The sequence below is a fragment of the Centropristis striata genome, chromosome 8 (genome assembly GCF_030273125.1).
Source record: "Centropristis striata isolate RG_2023a ecotype Rhode Island chromosome 8, C.striata_1.0, whole genome shotgun sequence".
Taxonomy (NCBI): domain Eukaryota; kingdom Metazoa; phylum Chordata; class Actinopteri; order Perciformes; family Serranidae; genus Centropristis; species Centropristis striata.
In genome coordinates this window covers 18,916,790-18,937,244 of record NC_081524.1, presented here as the reverse complement: position 1 = coordinate 18,937,244, position 20,455 = coordinate 18,916,790, and the positions used below count along the sequence as shown (strand labels likewise).

General features: G+C 38.0%; 1 protein-coding gene across 2 annotated transcripts in view; it reads right to left on the bottom strand.

The window, feature by feature from the left end:
* rgl2 (ral guanine nucleotide dissociation stimulator-like 2) overlaps window positions 1-17,054 on the bottom strand; it is a 41,119-nt gene extending 24,065 nt beyond the window's left edge. For both annotated transcript variants that reach the window (XM_059339007.1, XM_059339008.1), the window contains exons 1-3: window positions 16,807-17,054; window positions 14,469-14,635; window positions 640-687 (exon numbers count right to left, since the gene is read on the bottom strand). In XM_059339007.1, coding sequence (XP_059194990.1) covers window positions 640-687; window positions 14,469-14,627 — 207 coding nt within the window. In that variant the 5' untranslated portion in view covers window positions 14,628-14,635; window positions 16,807-17,054. The remainder of the gene's footprint in view (window positions 1-639; window positions 688-14,468; window positions 14,636-16,806) is intronic.
* Between the last annotated feature and the right edge of the window lie 3,401 nt (window positions 17,055-20,455).

The following is a 20,455-nucleotide window of genomic DNA, read 5'->3' as shown; positions in this document are numbered from 1 at the left end:
TTTTTTATCTAGCTTTTAAAAAAACTTTATTGTTATAATTTACTTTTTTAAAAATCTCATCTTATTTTATTTTGTTTTATCTTACCTTTATTTTTTATCTAATTAATTTCCAACCTGCCCCCAGTGTTTCCTCACTGCTCCACGTTGAGATGGAGCTTCCTCAGATTGTGCTTTGTTATTAATGGGATGGTGGATGGAGGGTCAGGGGTGGAGAGTTGGGGATGGGTGGAGGGTGTTTGCTTGTTTCTATGTTTTATTACTATTATTATTATTATTATTATTACTTTCTCCTTTTTTATGTAAAGCACTTTGTGTTGCATCTCTCTTGTATGAAAAGTACTCTACAAATAAAGTCTGATTGATTGATTGATACTGATTCCAAGAACTAAACTTAAATTTTTCCTTTTACTAAACCAAACAGACCCGCACCATTAGATAGTCTCACTAAAATGATTGAGATATAATCTGTTCAACTAGAAGCACCCAAATCAAGCTGCTTTGGACTCATTTCTCACACGCTACATGGAGCTCTAACGATCCTGTTTTGGCCTCGGGGCAAGTCCCTGACACAGTTACCCTATTTTATACTCATACTGGCTCTCAGACACATTATCCTGTGCAAAAACACTCTGGTCTTACCAGATCCAGAGGACAGTACCAGGTGGTCTTCATTGGTGAAGGCTCTGCCTAAGAAGACACAAAACACAACAGACGTTTAGACAAAAGCACTTCTCCAAATGAGTGAATCAGCAGTAAAGCTACACATCATATTGAGTGTATAGTCTGAGGCAGCGGCTGTGAGTATCTTTGGTCTGTGACTCTTTAACAAGAAGGCAAACTAATTCTGTCACACCATCACAGACAGCATGTGCACTTCAACCACAGAATGATTCTTCTTTTTCAGCTTGTTTCATCTGATTACTCACACAGAATGACGATGCAGAAATTACAAAAACATTTCACAAGAAAAAGTCCAAATTGAGAAATGTGGAAATTTCTAAACAGACCACAAAGTTCTACAGTATTACCCACAACTCTCATTTTCAAGGACAAAATTTCAAAACCTTCCCCTGACCTTTCAAGAACTTACAGTATAATGAAATTTCCTTACCAAGTGGATGTAATTCTGGACACTAATGTGGCAAAATAAGCAAGTAGCCTGAAGCTCAGGCGGTTGTTTGAATAAAAAAATCTAATTTCTATCAAGCATGAGATAAATTCATTTTTAATGCATTGTCAAGTCAAAAAGGAGGGAGACACAGAACATAAAAAAAAGATACATTATGGTAAACTTAATGTCACACATACTATCCATTGGGAGATTACTGTAATTAATTTAATAAAACACAGCAAAATTCCATTACTTTTCCAAAACTCTCATGGATTTAACTAATTCCATGTCTTCTATAGGCATGGAAAATTAGATTTTAGAAACTCTATGCCTTTTCCAGGTTGTCCATGAGCCTGGGAACCCCTCTAGAAAATACCTGTATGTCAATTTTTTTTAATTAATGATGAAGAATCTGTTAACACAGAGCCTCCAGGGTCCTAAAAAAGACTTTTAAAAAAGAAATGTTTTTCACACAAAATAAAATATATTTATATAACCTTTCAAGACTTTGGGGATTCTGAATGCTCAAGGCGCAACAAAGATTCATAATTTTAATTAAATAATCTAATAAACATGCAGCTGACACACATAAGCCAAAAATAACCCTCACAGAGTTTATTGAGCTAATTTTCTTCTATTTGAAATATTAACATAAAATGAATCATTGATTAAATAGACAATGTTCCAGCTGTTTGGTTAATCAGCGTTTATTATTGCAATGCAATAAAAGTTATATTTGGATTATCTGTCAAATTGGTTTACCCCTTGTTGGTGCAATCAAGATTTGTGTCTCCAATCATTGACATGAACTCAGTACAACAGCTCACATTATACTAGCAAAGAAGGAAAATGGATGCTAATTAATAACTCACATGTTTGAGTGTGCTTAAAACGAAGCATTTATTGCAGGCTTAAAACCACTTAAACTGCTTACGACAAAGTGCAATCCATGAATAAGTATTTATCTTGGCAGTATTCGTGCCCCGTCTTATCAACAGCCACATATTGACACATGAGGTTCTTGGATAGCAATATCCTGCAGCCCAATTCAAGCTGCAGACATCAGATGACTCATACCACTTTAATAGTAAGAAGAAGTTTGAGACGCATAGTAGCACTGCTGGGACATTTGAATAGTGTCAAAACAGTCGCAGAGATAAGAGCAGGGTGCCACAAAACGGCTTTAACTGATATTATAAGCCTCACATTCACATTCAAGTGCTGTAGTTGAGTTGAGGTACTTCACTTGAGTATTTCCATACATCTTTATACTTCTACTTCACTGCATTCCAGAGGCAAACACTGTACTATTCACTGTGTTTCATTTATCAGACAGCTGTAGTTATTAAGTTACAGACTAAGACATGACATGAAATAAGCACATTATAGGCCTATAAAATGCAAAGTTTTGTTTCAGAGTAAACTAGTGGTTTCTTAATCTTTCTGGTTTGTGATCTCTTCTCTAGTTGGAGTAACACTTTATTTGAAGGTGTATGCATAAGACTGACATGACCTCTGTTGTTAAGATGAATGAGCTTTATGGATGCTTATGAATGTTGTCATTAAGTGTCATTTGGTCAGTTATGTCACCTTTACCGCAAAGTTGACATTGTTTGAGATGTCTGAAACTCACAGCAAAGAAAAAAAGTAGAAAACTCCTCCCTATAATAAGTACACTTAAGTTGATGACTAAGGTATTTATAAATCAGTATCATAAACTGTTTAACTATTCCCTTACTTCCCGTTTGAACATAAATGATCTTTTTTTTTTAAAGAACAAGTGATCCTCTTTTGTTTCTGTTTTTTCCCCCCAAAGCTACAAAATGTAGGTGAACATGTCGGGCCTCTGTTTGAAGAAGCAATCCTGTGTTCTTGTCAAAAACATCTCAAACAATGTCAACTTTGCATCAAAGGTGACATAACTGACCAAATGACACTTAATGCATGCATAAAGCTCCTTCGTCTTAATGACACGTCATGTTAGTCTTATGCATAACCCTTCAAATAAAGTGTTAGCGTAGTTGGGGACTGTTGTCTTGTTTCAAATATCTATAAGTTGTTAGCAGTTAAAGAAAATAGACAATTTCCCTCTAAACTTCTCAGATGATTTCATTAGAACTGTGTGAGAACTAAAGAGAAACTATTATGCAATATTTCACAAAAAGCAAAGATTAAAATCTCAAATTTGTGAAGCAATGATGTTTTTTCTTCTGTTCTGTACTCCCATTAATCACCTCAACCCCTAAGATTTATCTTGTGACCCTTTACAGGGGCCCGACCCTCAGGTTGGGAACCACTGAACAAATCTGTTTATAACTGTATATAAAGTAGTAAAAACTAGCTGGCTACCTGCATCAAATACAAGAGTAAAATGTAAAAAAAAGTTAAGTAAAAAAACTGTAACTTGCTATTTCTACACTATCATATACTTGATATTCACTTGAGGTGTAAGAATGTAGGGTTATGACTTGGAATAGAGTATTTTTACATTGTAGTATTGCTGCTCTTACTAAATTTAAGGTTCTGATACTATTTCCACTACTGAAATGCCCATATAGTTTCAATTACATATACTTGAAGTATATTCACATTTGTATCTGAAGAGTTTAAGTTTCTCAACTGATAGAGGCATGTTTTATTGATGTGAACAAATCATTAAACATTAATAATTCAGATCAAGGTGCAATCTAGTGTTTGTTCTTCTACTTGAGGAGCTGTCAACCAATTTTAGAATAAAAGTTGGTTACCATCTTGTGTTGTGAGCTGTCAGTGGTGGGTGGGGCTGAGCTTGTTTACATCTAGATATATCACAGATTTTACTAATGCATCGATCCGGATCTCTTTACACTTCTCCTGACACTGATGCTTTCAACAACTGTGACTTTTTCCATGATAAAAAATGCATGAGCAAGACTCAGTGTGAAGTCATGCCGGTTTCTAGCCATCGTGAGTCAGCGAACAGTTTTGATCTACAAAACAAACGAGCAACACCATGGAAACAGGACCACATACACCAAAACACAACATCTTCTCAAAGATACTAACCTGCCTTGTATTTTCATTCATTTTGCATGTGCTGACTTGTTAGCTTTCTCATATGCAAATTCAAAGTCACATACGACCCAAGAAACATATTTATACAGCCAGCAGAAGGGCTTGAGTTCCTCTATCCCCTCTGTCTGACCTGAGGTGTAATTAACTGTAATAAGCACATGTTAGCCTCTATTAGCCTCTTTCAAATTACCTTGGCTTGACTTGATCGAAGGTCAATGCTCCGAGCAGGCGCTTCTTGCATGTAAAAAAGATCCCACTGTGCTGAATAATACAGTCTGTGTATCAAACCTGTTATTCTGCCTGCTGTCTCTGCTCGACTTTTTCCCATGAAGTCTCCCCCCGAAGCACACAAACACACACAAATTCTCACACGGGTTACCTTTCCCTCAGCAAGTCCAGACAGGTAGCGATCCCTGAGCTTCCTGGAAATCTTCAGGATGAAAGTACACATAGTATTTCCATTTTCTCCTCTTTCTCTCATCTACTGCTACTCTCTCTCTCTCTGTCTCTCTCTTCTTCTGTCCTTGACCGTCTGGTATTTTCACTGTCGGTTGACCTAGATCTGTGTGTTTATGTCTTTACCGTTTGCCTCTCAACACCTTATGGCTCAATATGACAAAGACACACCTGAAGCAGGAGCTAAGTCCGGCCCCCGCAAGCCTGCATCACCTGGGCACACCCATTACACACACACACACACACACACACACACTACAAACACAGAGATAGGGATATGTAGATCTGGATACCACAACAGTCATTTTCAGTTTGCATTTTATGCAGTCAGCCATGGACACACATGCAGACAAACTGCTCACACTAATGCAGACCTTTATCAATAGACCCATGCATGGGCACTTGCCTGCACCCACATACACACACACACCCACACCCACACACACACACACACACACACACACTGCGAGACAAAGCCCTGAAGCTATTTCCAGAACAATACCCCCTCTCTTTGCATCTCTCTCCTGCTCTCTTTGTCTCTTTCATGACCTTCACGTACAGATAAACCAGTTTGACCGAGTATCCTGTTTAATACATCATGATAGCAAAACAGCAAATAACTGGGAAGGTCGCCATCTGATAACAGGCAGAAGTTGGACAATATTGTGCGTTTTATTCCAAAGCCTGACATGCTGTTTGAGCAGCAAGAGGCCTGCAGTCTCGCGAACAAATCTGTTTATAACTGTATATAAAGTAGTAAAAACTAGCTGGCTACCTGGATCGAATACAAGAGTAAAATGTAAAAAAAAGTTAATTAAAAAAACTATTACCAGAGTTTTTTTAATGTAGGGTTGTTACTTGTAATAGAGTATTTTTACATTGTAGTATTACTGCTCTTACTAAAGGTAATGATCTGGGACAGAAGTTGGACAATATTGTGTGTTTTATTCCAAAGCCTGACATGCTGTTTGAGCAGCAAGAGGCCTGCAGTCTTGTAATGAGAGGTAATAAATGTTCAGACGGCCACTGAACCAGGAAGCAAGCTGTGTTTATTTAAGGGGCTAATGACATCGCAGAGAGAAGCCATGTTAACTAGGTGGAGACTTTCACAGCTGTGTGTATGTGTCTGTGGAGGGCAGTCAGCTTTTTATAGTGTCAGCTACAAACAACACCCAGCAGACACAGAGCAACATTAGCTTTAGCATTAGCATTCATTTGGATTAATGTTTTTGTCTACCTGGCTACGGAATGTCCAATAATAACACTCTGCTTTTAGCTCTGTTTTCGTCTCCACCAACTCTTAGAATCAAGATGTGGCTCATTAGGTAACAAATGCTTCACTATATTCACAGATTTTTGGCCAAAAGTGACAAGGTAAATGAAAACGAAGAGACGTCTACAATACAAGTTATATTGCTAAAACCAAAATAATGAGCTAAAAGACGCTAACAAAGCTTGGCAGAGCCGAGAGAAACAAGGTTATAATAGTTTTTGATTTTTCATTAGTTTTAGTTCTTATTTTGTTGTGAATTTTTGTTTTCAGATTCAGTTAGTAGGCTAATGGTCCTCATTTATCAAATGAGCATATGACAGAAAGTGAGCGTAAAGTGGGCGCACAATCATTTCTACACAAGGCTCGGCATTTATCATGTACGCAAATTAGAGTCAGCGTGAAGTCCACACGTCCGAGACGGAGACTTGTTCTTAAACTATTGTAATCTCTGTTTCCTTATTCCAGGCTGAGCTGGTATATTGTATTGTAACTGGAGCTGATAAAAATATGCTGTTTTCTTTTTAATGGTGACAAACCAAAGCCTCCTCCTTCACCAGCAGTGGTGCCAGAGTAAAAACATTTCCAATCAGCCACACACACCTCTGTCTGGGACAGAATTCTTACTAAATGTAAAGAAGTGAATATTATCTCTACAGCGTAATAATAAAAGTATTTGAATATTATATAGGTTAGGCTTTATATATCACAATGTATAAATTAATTACTCAAACCTCACCAGGATTTTATTGGTCCACTGCTACTCTGCTGACAGCACCACTGATTTCCTTCCTTTTCACTTTTTATGCTGCCAAACAAAACCAGTTTGTTGTGTTGCAGCTGTTGGACGTCAGCGTTTCACTTTCTGACTCTGAGAAATTACTCTTCTTTTGGGATTAAAACTTACTTTAAAACATTGTTTACCTCCTTCAACCAAAAAGCTTTGAAAACGTTTAAGTCTGTGCTCCAAATGTAAAATATTCACCGAACTTGTTTGACTTTATAACTATAAGTATTTCTGTGTATTTCTATAATATGTCTATTCGCGAGGCGAGCCTTCTGAATCGGGTATATATTATATATATATTTTATATATATATATATATATATATATATATATATATATATATATATTAGGGTGTGGTATTTAAATGACGATTGTTTCGAGCCAGCACATTTATCAACAGCCGTTCATTCTTACGCTGTGACTGGAGAGATACGATCGTTTGATAAATCACACATGGACCCTGTTGTAAGACGAAATATACACACAGATCTGCACTGGTTTCTACGCTCGTTTGATAAATAAGGGCCAGTTTTAAGAGTGAGTTTGCTTGTTTTTATTTTTTTTTAAATGCTTTATGTTTTACTTTACTTTACTAGTTTTTATTAGTTTTTTTTTGTAATGGGGTGTTTGTTGGGTGCAAGATTCAAAATGGTCACAATAAATTTTGCCTTTATTTCCTTTGCCTCATTCATCTCAGAACCAATAAGGTTATTAACTCTTGCAGCTCTGGATGTTTTGGTTTAGATATCCCTGTCTCAATAAACAGATTTACCAATGCTTCCTGTATGAAAAAAAGTTGATAAAGACATGACATCTTCACTATAATTTTTGTTTGTTTTAGTTTTAGTTTTTGTTATTAAGTTAGTTTTTCATGAACTATAATAACCATGCTGGAGAGTTGGGGGATATCATGTGTTCAGTCATATGTATATCTTCCTGTCTGCAGCTAATCTTTCAGACTATTGAGCCAATTGTTTTTGTGCACATGTATGACTGAATGCTCCAGGACCTCTTTGTGGTTGCGGTGATTCACAGTTTTTGACAAACATATCTTTGACTGCTCTGTTTTATAGTGTTATTGACTGATAATATTGACTCCTCAGTCCTCTTAACTGGTAGCAAAAGGGTAGCAAAAAGGTAGCAAGAGGCTCAAAAACGGACATACATAAAAAGTTCTTATTTTGAACTGGAGCATCTGCAATAATTCCATACCCGATATGTTAATTATGTTTCACTAAAGTAAGGCACCACACAAGATGAATAAATCTAAATATCAAGTTTTTTCTTATCTTCACCATCTTAACTTTAATGGAAGTGACACACCTGGATGAGATCTGCAGTCAGACGAGTGGACTCTTTTAGTTATCTAAAGGTTTAAATATTACAGAGAATACAATTTTATCTTTAAGTCAGTTCCTCCACGTAAAAAGATGTTTTTTGAAACTTGAAAAATTTGGATCAATGTTTGTATGCATGAAAAAACCTACATTATATGTTTAAAAAAACTGCAAAAAATATCTGAAATGTTCAAACTACCTCACACCTGGAGCAGTTAGTGGCGTCATAAGTCTGCTTCTGAGAATTAGTCATCCTTAAAAGCTCGACTGCACACATAGTAAACAGTATTTACTCTGACTTAACACATTTGCAAATAGTGAAATCACCTATCATTAGAGCGTGCCAAACACCATGTGTGAACACAGTTCACTTTGTGTACATAAGGAAACCCAATGATGCAAACCACAGTTTTAATTTTAAACTTTACATTGTCTTGGTTCCTGAAATATGATCGATGTGCTTATACGAGAACAAATCCAATAGTCTGAATCAAGGCTGTTGTGCTCCAGTATTAATCTATATTAAGTTTAAGTCCTGACACAACATTTGAACTCATATTTACCTCAGAAACTTCCTTTACTTTTATCTTGATTTCAGACAAGAAGAGACCGAAAATATTCTCCTGACCAACAGGTTGAGGTAACACAGGTCATAAGGTAATAAAGATAACAGATAATAAACCAAATAAAACCCAATATTCCCATGTTTAATTCTGCAAAAGACAACTATGTTATGTGTGTTTAAAATGCATGTGCAGGCAGTTAGCAGTAGGAGATAAAAAGGATTATAAACGAGGCTTTAAATATTGCATGTTTACCTATATAATATAGCTTTATTTCCCTTCAAGGTACAGTCTCAAGTGCTTGCTTGGAAGTGATTTAAAAATTCAATGATCTCAATGATCACTTGTGTGGCCTTCAACACTTTACCACAGTGACCCTGTAGGCCTCTATCACAGACACAATGAAAATTGTCCCCTTTCTGTTTCCTTCTTCCAGGCTGAGCTGGTATATTGAGAGACTTGAGATAAAAGTATATTCAGCCGAGTGTCAATTGAGTTTACCTTCTGAAAACCAGGCTGAATTTGGGTCAGAGGAGCCAGCCTTTTCTGTGGAGGAACTTTTCAAAGCATAATAGATGTGTGTAATTTGGAGTTCAGCTGCCTCATGGGCTGCTGGATAAGCATCATGATTATAGGGCACTGCGGTGGGTGGCATGAGTCGATTCTGGTGCATAAAAAAAGACTCTGCAGCTGTTTTTTAATTATTGTTATAAAGAGAAAAAGCAGTATTGGGTTGTCCCATATGTACCATTGTTTATGTTCTTTACAAAGGTGGGATCCTCTTTCAGATTCCTAAGCGCTCTCTTTTTTCTTAAAGGTCCCCCCACCCCCAGCTACATGCAGGAAGTACATAATAAGTGGAGACAAACACAGGAAGCAGGACGTGCTGTCGTGTTGCGAAGCTGTTTTTCTTCCCCTCTCCTTCCATCACAAGCCGAGGCTGCGTCAACCTCTCCTCCTGAACAACTACGTCAGCTATTGGACGGCACCAGAAAAGCACCGGGCAGGAAGCAGACTCTCCATTTAAAAAAAAAACCAACCAGTTCCAATCCTTTTCTTTAAATAAATCCATATAGATGGGCTTCCGTTTTAGCCAAAAACCTTTGACTTTGAACAAATACACACACCGCTGCTGTTCTTATTTACAAGCCTACACTGAACAGGGGGTCATAAATACATCTTCTGAAGCTTTTATTTAAAGATAACCATTGTTTTTTAGAGTGGGTCCACCACCCCGACCCCTTCCTTCCTATCTTTCTTTCTGCTCCTCTTCTCACGCTTTCATCTATGTATCCCCTGGTGCCCGTTATCTGCTCTCTTTCAAGTAAAACTCTGTGGCATTCAGGTCAAAGCTGTTCTATTCCCCTTAAAGGAAAAAAAAATCTCCCTTGAATGCGATTAGGCTTTTAGATATCATCAGTCTGTGATGTTCTGCAAGTTAATTTGCAGGGAAGAGTTGACTTTTCAGTGTGCAGACTTTGCCTCAGTCTGGCTCCTCTAATTCTGCTTCAGTGAGTGATTTTCACTAAAATGTCCAAAAAAAAAAACAGGTGTTAACTAGGACACAAGTGGGTTTAAGGGTATTTAATAGCTAACTAGCCAGCCAGAGAGAGACATACATTACACCTATATTGGATTGTTGTATCCCCTGGTGCCCGTAAAGCCATGGGCACAAATTTTCTGTTTTGACCAAATCCACCCTTCTGGTTTCAGGGTTTCCATCAGATATTCCATCAGATATTCCACACATATAAAGACTGTATATTAACTGTGATAAACTTTACATAAACTGTGTCATCACTGTGACATCACCCATTGGTTTGTGGACTGACATCATGTTCGCGGTACGTCCATTTCATTTATGTGTTTTGAAACCATAAGGGACATATTTGGACTGGGGAGGAGCGAGCGGTGGGGGCAAGGTGTCCTTGACCCAAATCATAACCTGCTTTATCGTCTATTTCCATCTAAATGGGTAATATAGGTAATAAATCAATTGAGAAGTCATCTCATTTTATATTGTGATAGATAGGACCCTCCATGCCTGCTGGACCTTTTGAAAGAATGCAGGCTGAAGGCACTTCACCACATTTGCTTCACTGCTCAGACTGCAGGGTTGCTGCCTGATTCCGCGGATAACCTAGCTGCAGGAATTTGCAACCATTCAACCACAAGAACGTGTCACTGATGTTTTGAATAAAGCACCAATATACTCCGTCGAAACTGCTTATCGGAAGGCCAAATAGCTTCGGAGACCTCCTCTCCCTACACCTTACCAACTTCACTTCACCACTTCAATTTTTCTCTTCAACTCTTATCTCAACTCTTTCTGTCACTTTTCACATATACAACCAAGTAAAATAATATGGATGACTACCAGGAGAGACAGTCCAAAAATGGGATCTTTTATTCCAATAATTAAATGATTCAGCCACCCCTTTATGATGGCTGGTTTCTCACCCTACCATCACAGTCTGCTTCCAGCATGGTCAGACAACACATTGTAAGTTATTTTCTAGTCTTGCAAAGCCAGACCTATCTCCACAATCTGGCTGCACATATTATTAATAAGACAAGATAAGATAAGACAGAAAACACGGCATGTGCAGTGCTGAGTCGAGGCTGCAGCTATGGTGGACCTGCATGTCGTTAAAACAGGTAAGGGCCTTTTCTGAACTGCTGGACAAAATTTGAAGCAAGCTCTTATCTGAGCCATTGCATGCTGCAAGTATTAAGATTATCCTTCATTGAAATATGTCAATCATATAAATGGACTTCTCATGAAACTTGAGCCCACTTGAGGGAGTCATTTCATATCAGCTCGGCCTCTTAATGAAAAGGCCTTTATGTTGTGTTTGCATGCTGGTCTATTGAGGCTACACTCAATACAGAAATCTATCCCTGTCTTCTCTGGTTAATGTCTTGCTGTGTAACTGTTGAATACACAGAATCTTACTGAAGACTTTTATTCGGGAAATAGTTACGCCAAACTTAATGTTTATATTATATTTAGGTTAATATCTCAGGTGTCCAAAACTGAATTTTAAGTATTCTGTTCTTCAAATTCATACATTTGGACGTAGAAAAATACACCACCAAGCAAGAAAATTGTGCATTACGTCAAGTAGGTTGCATCAACATCTGTTATCTATATTACTCATACAATTTTCATGCTTGATTTTCCTCTCAATCAATGAAAGTGAACCTTAAAACACACTTGGTTTCTTTCACCCAGCAGCTTCATTGTTCACTCGAGGTTTCCGCTTCATGCATTCTGACTCTCACGTCCAAGTTTCCCTCATTAAAGAAGCAGCAAGTGGCCGTATCGGATTCCACTCGACAGACTGTCCTTGGAGACGGTCTGTGATACTGGATATTGTTTATAGGGAGAGCAGGTGTACAGCGCATCGACCGGCCAAACCGCCACATACATTATTTACTGCAAGGTCCAGCAGCCGCCATGTGACATGAGCATGGAGGAAGTCTGCTCACTCGGAAAGAGAGTCAGTGCAACTTCTTTTTTTAGCTGTGGGGAGTTTTTGGTGGCTGGGTGTGAAGTAAAACCCAAAAGCCATCTGCAAGTCATGTGTGGTTAGGGCAAGAGAGATGGTCAGTAGGTCACCTTGACTCAGGGAAAGTGTTTTATTACTTAACCCTTTGATGCACAACATACTGACACCCTTTCTAATGCACAACATGGGTCAAAAATGACCCACATTCATTCTCCATGTTATTAATGCTTGCTGTGTGTTTCTGTGCTCTATCTTTTGATATTAACTTATTTTATGATTGAATATTCCAAGTATCCTTTAAATATCTTGTTTTTGATAACAACAGATCATTATTTCCATTTTTCCACTCATACTTTATGAAGACATTTTTTTTTTAATAATACATAGCTAACTACTTGGCTAAGTAGCTAGCTAACCTAAGTAGTTAGCTTAGCAAGCTACTTAGCCAAGTAGTTAGCAAAATAGTTAGCTTAGCAAGCTACTTAGCCAAGTAGTTAGCTAAGTAGTTAGCTTAACAAACTACTTAGCTAAAAAATGGATATGGGTCATTTTTGACCCATGTTGTGCATTAGAAGAGTAGTGACACAAAAAGGGATTTTATTAAAAAAATGAATAAATGAAAACATAAAATTAGGATGTATGATGATCAAAAACAAACTAATTGAGGGAAACCTGGAATACTGAATGATGAAATAATTTATTTCAAAGATATAGAACATAAAAACGTATACATATCGGGTCACTTTAGGCCCATGTTGGGCATCAAAGGGTTAAATGGCAATTGGTGAGGTCTAAGGGGTTTCTCTCTTGTGTAAGAGAGAAGAAATCCTGCCCTCTGAAACTGAAAAATACTGTGCAAGAAAGAGCTTTCAGGCCTTACAAAAACAACACCCCATCTGTGTGTTGAGTTCACCGTCTGAGGAGCTTCTGATAAGACTCAACGAACCTCACTAAACATTAACAGAGGTGAAGGAGCGTGGGAAGATTACTCAACAAAAAAACCTACACTTTTATGCAGAAGAATGCAAAAAATATGTGCATGAAGATCAACCTTTGCCTGTCTGGGGGATTCTCCTCTGGCTCATTTTAGTTATTTTTGATGCATTGGCAACTTCTTTATATTCAAAGTACAAAAAAACTGGAGACACTAGGGTGATAAAGTGGGTGGGCACCTAAAAAAGTTTTGTGGAAGCATCTTCACTGTTGTGATGCTAAATAAATCCATCCACAGACATAATAACACCTGGCAAAGTATTCAAAACTGCTTCTGTGGTAGTTCACGCTTCACTAGGTGTATCGATGACTACATTTTGCACACAAACTCACACAAACTTTCCCCTTTGTGAATCAATTTATTTTCAGTATGAATTAGAAACTGGTTTATCATTTAAGTTGAGTATCACTGGTCTACAGCCATGTGAGTAGTGCTGAACATCAATATGCTCAAATGAAAATGCAACCATGCTGATGCTAAGCAGGAATAATGTTTTCCAATTCACCATCTTAGTGGAGCTTTTTTAGCATGCTAATATTTGCTTATTAGCACTTAAGACAGAGTACAACTGAAGCTGATGGTAATATGGTTAGTTTTGCAGATTTGGTCATAAAAAGTTTTGTAATTTGGTCATTAGGCTCAGTGGCTTCTTTTAAATCTCTTCTAAAGACTATTTTTATTGATTGTCCTTCTCTTAATTTCCTTTTATTGTTGATGATTACCTTGTTGTAAATGCTGATTTTAATTTTTTTGAGTCCAATGTCATTTCTTTTTGTGGTTTTATTTTGTTGTTGTCAGTAAATTGTATTTGATATGTTTTATTTCTGTTGTACAGCACCTTGTAACTCATTTTGAAAGGTGCTATATAAATAAAGTTATTATTATTATTATTATTATTATAAAAAGTATTATAATTTAGGCATGATGTAGGCACCAGAGGAATTTATACATAAATATATAACAGCATTTGGGTGGCCCTGGTGGAAAAGGACTACACACACACACACGCTCCATCTTCATCCCTCTCTTTCTGTATAACACAGCGACTTCATCCCCTCAGGGTTTTCTGAAAATCAGCCGACCACATCTGCTGTTTATTCAAGAGGCTGGTAGTCGAACGGAGCTTGTACGATTTCACAGAGGAGCGTCCTAATTGCTGTTAGCTGTGTGGGCTACGAAGAGCCATGACAAATAAGAAGTTCTCCTAATCCCCTCTCAGCTCTGTCACATCACTTTATTCTGTGAACAGAAGAAAAACTAATAAAGTGGGCAGTACTCAAACAAGAGCAAAGCTGTGAAAACTTCATATCGCTCTCTATAACACACTCAAGTGACAAAATGATGGATGTGTTTTTTCAACAAGGCGAAAGGAAAGTTCACTCACTTGTGAAGTTTCCAATTCATCGCTGCCGCTCCCCCTCCTCGATTGGCTGCTCTGGGCGACTCTGTCCGGTGACAAGGGCCGGTAGCCAATGAGAGGCACTGCGCTTGACTCCACCCCCGGCAGGTCATAACCACCTGTTCTCATGCTACGGGGGAGCATGGTGCCAGCTGCCACGGACAGGAGGACAGAAGAAAACAAGTGTTTCATGGTCTGTTAAGCAGCCGTTCAGGCAAACATCTTGAGAGTTGTTAGATAATAACCTGCCTTAGTGATCATGATGATACAAAGTAACATTTGAAGCTTATTATACATTATATATCTTCACGAATCCCTCTAGGAGAGTGTATCAGTATAGAGTCCTCGCTAAGATCTAACTATTGGCTCATAACACGCTCAGATACATTTCCGATCTGCTGCTCCTGTACTTTATGGTCTGTCCACACCTCTGAGACAATCTGGGTCAGGTCTGCGTCTGTCCTCAGGGTCAAAACTAAACATAGAGAAGCTCAGTTTCTCTGCACCACATACCTGACACAAATATCTGCTCCAAATAACAGTTCTTTTCAAACTTTTCCTTTATTCAATTAACTTCACGTTAACTTTTCATTCATATCTTCCACTGTACTGCACAGTTTTATTCCACTATAGCTTATCTTATCTGTTTTATTTCACTCTTCTTGAATGTTATTTATGCCTTTTATATTGCCTTTTGTTTATATTATATTCTGTCTTATGGGATAGGTGCATAACTTTCTGAAGTCGGTCTTAAAACAATGATCAGGTCCCATATGAACACTGAAACTGGTTTTACTTGCTTTAATCATCCCTCTGTTGATGCAGGCAATAAAAAGATGTATTTGTAATGCATCTTCAGTAAGATATGGCAAACAAAATCCACAGTCCTCGGTCTGTACAACATAAAATATTCAAAAGTTTATCTGAAGAAGATATGCTATCATTTATGTAAAGCACTTACTTTACTGCTTACATATCTAAACTTTGACAGGCAGGAAGATAAAAACATGCAGGACCGAACTTTTTATGATCCCATTACAGTCTAATAAGAACAAAAAATACATGCCCATAAATGCATGAGTTTCAGTGTTTGGGTCCCTTTTTGTAGCAATATCTAATTATATTTTATTATTTATATTATGAACCTGTTGGAGATAAATGTTGGACACTTTATCAGGCACAGAATGTTATTGGGATTCGTTATAAAAACAGTACAGTGCAGAATCAAGACATTTTTTTAAATTAAAAGAATGCATTGCAGTCAGTCACTGGCGCTTTGGAGGCCATTTCTGGGTTAATTTGTTTAACACATTCATTGTGTCCCACAGCAGGTCAGGATTTGCATAGCAGCCCCTCCTTCATTTCCCTTTCCTCGCTCTGGTATTTGGATTGCCATGAAGATAGACATCTAGTAAACACTGTTTCGGGAAGAGAGGTATAGGAGGGAGAGAGATGGAGAGGCTGATACTAGAGATTCATTACAAGACCATAAATGACAAGTTTCTTTTTACTTTTGAGCAAAATGTGCAGAATGGCTGCCAGGTGGCTGCTGTACAAAATCAATCCCCTAAAGAGTCTGCTGTCACCTACATCCTGGGGGAAATTTCCTTCAAGGACCCCCTGTCGGCTCTCACACAGCACTGGATGAGAAAGAGCAGGGGCTAAAAAAGCCTTAAGTGCGGTATAAAAATGTGCTGGCACTCCAAACTTTCCATTGTGCTTTTGTCTCCTGCAGCTCTGTAGCAATTGTGTAACACTTACTTTCTCCTACACAAGCATTCATCATTGCTGTGGGTCTGTTATTTGGCTCTTTATAATCTCGCTTAAGAAACTGTGGTTTGCAGTTTGCATGAGAGAGAAAAAAACACATGCAGGCCTGCTGGGAAAATAAGTCAGTTTATCCCCTGACCAACAGCCATGCAGAGGGGCTGAATGCCTCCTATTCAGTGGATCTGACCAAGCAAACAGCCCACATATGACCGAGGTGTACACACATACAGCTGTAACTAGGTTACAGTTAAGTCACACCCCATAACGCTCCTTTTTCTGCTCAATAAATGCCGCCATAGGGTGGTGCTATGCTCAGCACTAATGATAGCTTCTGTCACAATGTAGGCTGCATGATGAGAATAAAGCCAGGCAGTGTGAGGGCTGTAAAAGTTTGTGCGTGCTGACACTCCTATTAAAACACACAAGAGACAAATGGTTGCTTCCTACTATGAGTCACTGAGTGATATGCAGGCCCTGGAAATGTTTTTTAAACACACGATGAAATTAAGCAAATAGAGGAAGAGGAATGAGAGAAGGGAGGAATTCAACTTACTTGTATGTCATTCGCAGCAGGATGTGGGTTATCCAACTGTGCTCAGCTGGATTCAGGCAGCATTGGGGGGCCGCTGGTGCTGTGGATTGGTGGCCGGCTCAGCTGAGGGGAGTCGCGCCCATCTGTACCACCGTCACCGACGACAACGACGAGAGAGTCTCCGTCCACCGCCTCGCCCCCACCCTCCGTCTCTCCACTATCAGTGTCCCCGCACCGCTCGTGTGCCCAGCCTTCAGCAGCTGATAGCGCACTTTGGCCAAGCTGCAAACTCCCTCTCTCCTCCTCCTCCTCCTCCCTGTATCCACCTCTCTCTCTCTCTCTCTCTCTCTCTCTCTCTCTCTCTCTCTCTCTCTGTCTGTCTGACGTCGCAGTTCCTGTATGTTGTGCACTCAGCGCTTTGGCAACAGCAGCAGCAGCAGCGTGTCTCTGGGTGGTGAGGATACTGTAGAGTATGAGGCAGGCCGGCCTCAGTGCACCGCTCCTCCGGGGAGATGTAATGTGACTTCAGGGAGCCGGAGAGAGAGGGAGACATTGAAACATTCAGACGCATTTACGCACGACTGGCTGGCTCGTACGCACGCACGTTTACTCACGCGCTCTTCAGTTGCCAGTGGGACAGTCTGTAAACCTGTAACCTCTTCACCTCATCTAACACCATCATGGCAATAAATAAACCCATCGTAACCCACAAAAGCTCAGAGGTTAACTTTATAACTTTATTTGAACAAACGCGCTTTTTGGAAAGGCTACCCAACTTTAAAATATCTTCATTCTAATCATGCAAATCCACAAGTTTAAAATCCATGATCCTAAATCTTAAAATCAGCTGTGTCACATAGCCTACAGTGGTGGGAACTATCTACATTTACTCTATTTTGAAGGTATTTACACAGGTAAACACTTTTTCCTCACACTTACTGAATTTGAAAACACAAAGTTACTAGTTACTATATAAATGCAAAATATAATCAACTAATCATGATTTATTTTGCAGAATGTACCGTACTTGCAATCAGCTTCACCTTTACTATAGTGGCAATATCGATTATGTTTACACATTAATTAATGCATCAATCCAGTGATATATTATTCTGAAACGATTAACTTTTACTTTCGACAATACCTTGTTTTCATGCTTTCTGCATTTGGAATGCAGGACTTTTACTTATGACAGAAACATTTTATACTGTGGTATTGCTATATATATATATATATATATATATATATATATATATATATATACACACACACACACACACATATAGCTTTTCCAGTCAATGTATATTATCTATATATCAGTAAAAATTGTGAGCAGTTTTGTGCTTAAACTATGCTCGAAAGAAACTAGTTCTTGCATGAAACTGCTTACAACAAGGTCTGTGGAATTATCTTGATTAATGGGGTCATGATTTCTGGCAAAATATGATTTTTTTGATATCAGGGTGAACTGTCTCTTTAAAGGAAACATCTTAATTATTCCATGGCCATCACAACACAAAACACATAAATATGAATACAGTTCATCCCTCCAGAAACTTGAGAATCTATAGTCACTGTGTGTGTGTGTGTGTGTGTGTGTGTGCTCCTAAGTCTCATGACATCTCATGACACTGATCCAAACAGTATAATGCTTAACTCTCCTAACGATCTCTGATTAATTAGCTGATGCTGTTATCAGTGAAGGGCTGCCGGGCCAAAGTCCTGACTGACATTAGACATGTTTTCTTCCTCAGCCATCCTGCTGCCACTCTGATTACCACAACCATCATGTGATGGTGATGACCATGTGCTTTATGGACAGGAAGTTGAATTCAGGCTTGTTTCACTGACAGAAACAGTGGAAAATTACCAGAAACAACACAAAGACACAAAACACGGTCCCTGTCTTTCAGAGGCTGTAACAGGCTTATTGCTAATGCCACAGTGGAGATACTGATATCATATGCAACTACAAGACCTAAAGATTCCATTGATAACATGTCATGCCCCAAAGTTAGACTAGTTGACCTCTGACGTCAAGACATCTGAGTAAAGAAAATGGGCTCTATGGCTACCCACAAGTCTCCCCTTAAAGACATGCCTATGTTATGCTGATACCATGCAGTTTTTTAGTAAAAAATACACAAGTAATTTTATCAAAATAAATTTAAAGAACCGAAAGTAAAACTACTCATAATGCAGAATGGCACATTTCAGAACAATGTGTACAATCATATAACTATTGTAAATACCCTGTTGCTCATAAAGTTGGAATATATATATTTTTAATCTCTTTCCATGAAATTATTGTGACAATGTGATTTGGTGTTTATCGTCTCAAAACTTTATTAATCAGTCTCCTCCAAAGTGGTTACTGGTGCATTGAAATAGTTATAAACAAAGGATTATGTCTGAAAAAAACACCCCTAAATTATTCCAACTTTTTGGGCAAAATGTATAATAATGATATAATCATAATTATTGATCTATTAATTTGTGTAAGCATCACTAATGTTGCAGCTATAAAGACAGGGCTTTCTTTTATCTACTGTATATTCTGTTTGTTTGTTGATTTATATTCTGAATAATTGATCTTAATCTATGAAGGGACTAATGTTGTCAAATAAATGTAGTTGAGCAAAAAGTACAATTTTGGCTTCCAAAAAGTAAGTAGTATGAAAAAGGAAATGGGCATCCTCAAGTAAAATACAAACAAAAAATTGTATTCAAGTAAATGTCCGTTACTTAAATAAATATGATAGAAGTGTCCCAGACTGGTGCACAATATGTAGGACATTATTTCATTGCATGTGGCAATGTCGGAAAATCAAGGCTTTTGGGGAAGAAGTTAAAAAAGTAATTGAAAAGGTTAGCTCAAAAGTGTGCTTGATGAACCCTGCCCTTTTTATTTTAGGATCCTATCTCAATGGTCACACATATAAACTGAATGAACGAATATTGATAGATTTGCGCCTTTTATATGCTAAAAAAAATAAATTGCCTTATTTTGGAAGAAGACAAGTAGACCTAATGTGACTTTTTGGATTAGGCAGGTGTTGACAGCTTTACCTTTGGAAAAAATAACATATATGCAGAGAGGGAAACCAGACTTGTTTGAGAAGATTTGGGGACCGTTTACTTTTTTTGTAGAAGGCCTGGATATAGTGGAAGAAGAAGAAGACTGAGCACTAACTGTTGTTATCCTCTCACGGTTGCTAACATGACTTTACAACACGGAACACAGTGAAGGACTTTGAATTCTAGGGAATCTGAAAACCTTTTGACTGGTGTATTTTGTCTGAGAGATTAGTTATTGTTTGTTTTTTGTTTGTTTGTTGTTTATATATATGTGTGTGTGTGTGTGTGTGTGTGTGTGTGTATGTGTGTGTGTGTGTGTGTGTGTGAGTGTGTGTGTGTATGTATGTATACATATATATGTAAATGTGTTGTGTGTATATATTTATGTATATAGGCCTACATATATATGTATATGTGTGTGTATATATGTATGTATATACATATATATGTAAATGTACATGTGTGTTTGTATGTATGTTTATATATGCATATATATATTTTGGGTACAGTTCTATTCAATCTGATATTCTGTTTATTTATGCATCTACCAGATACTCCTGTAACCTCTGCCTTAGGGTGGAACTAGACTGTT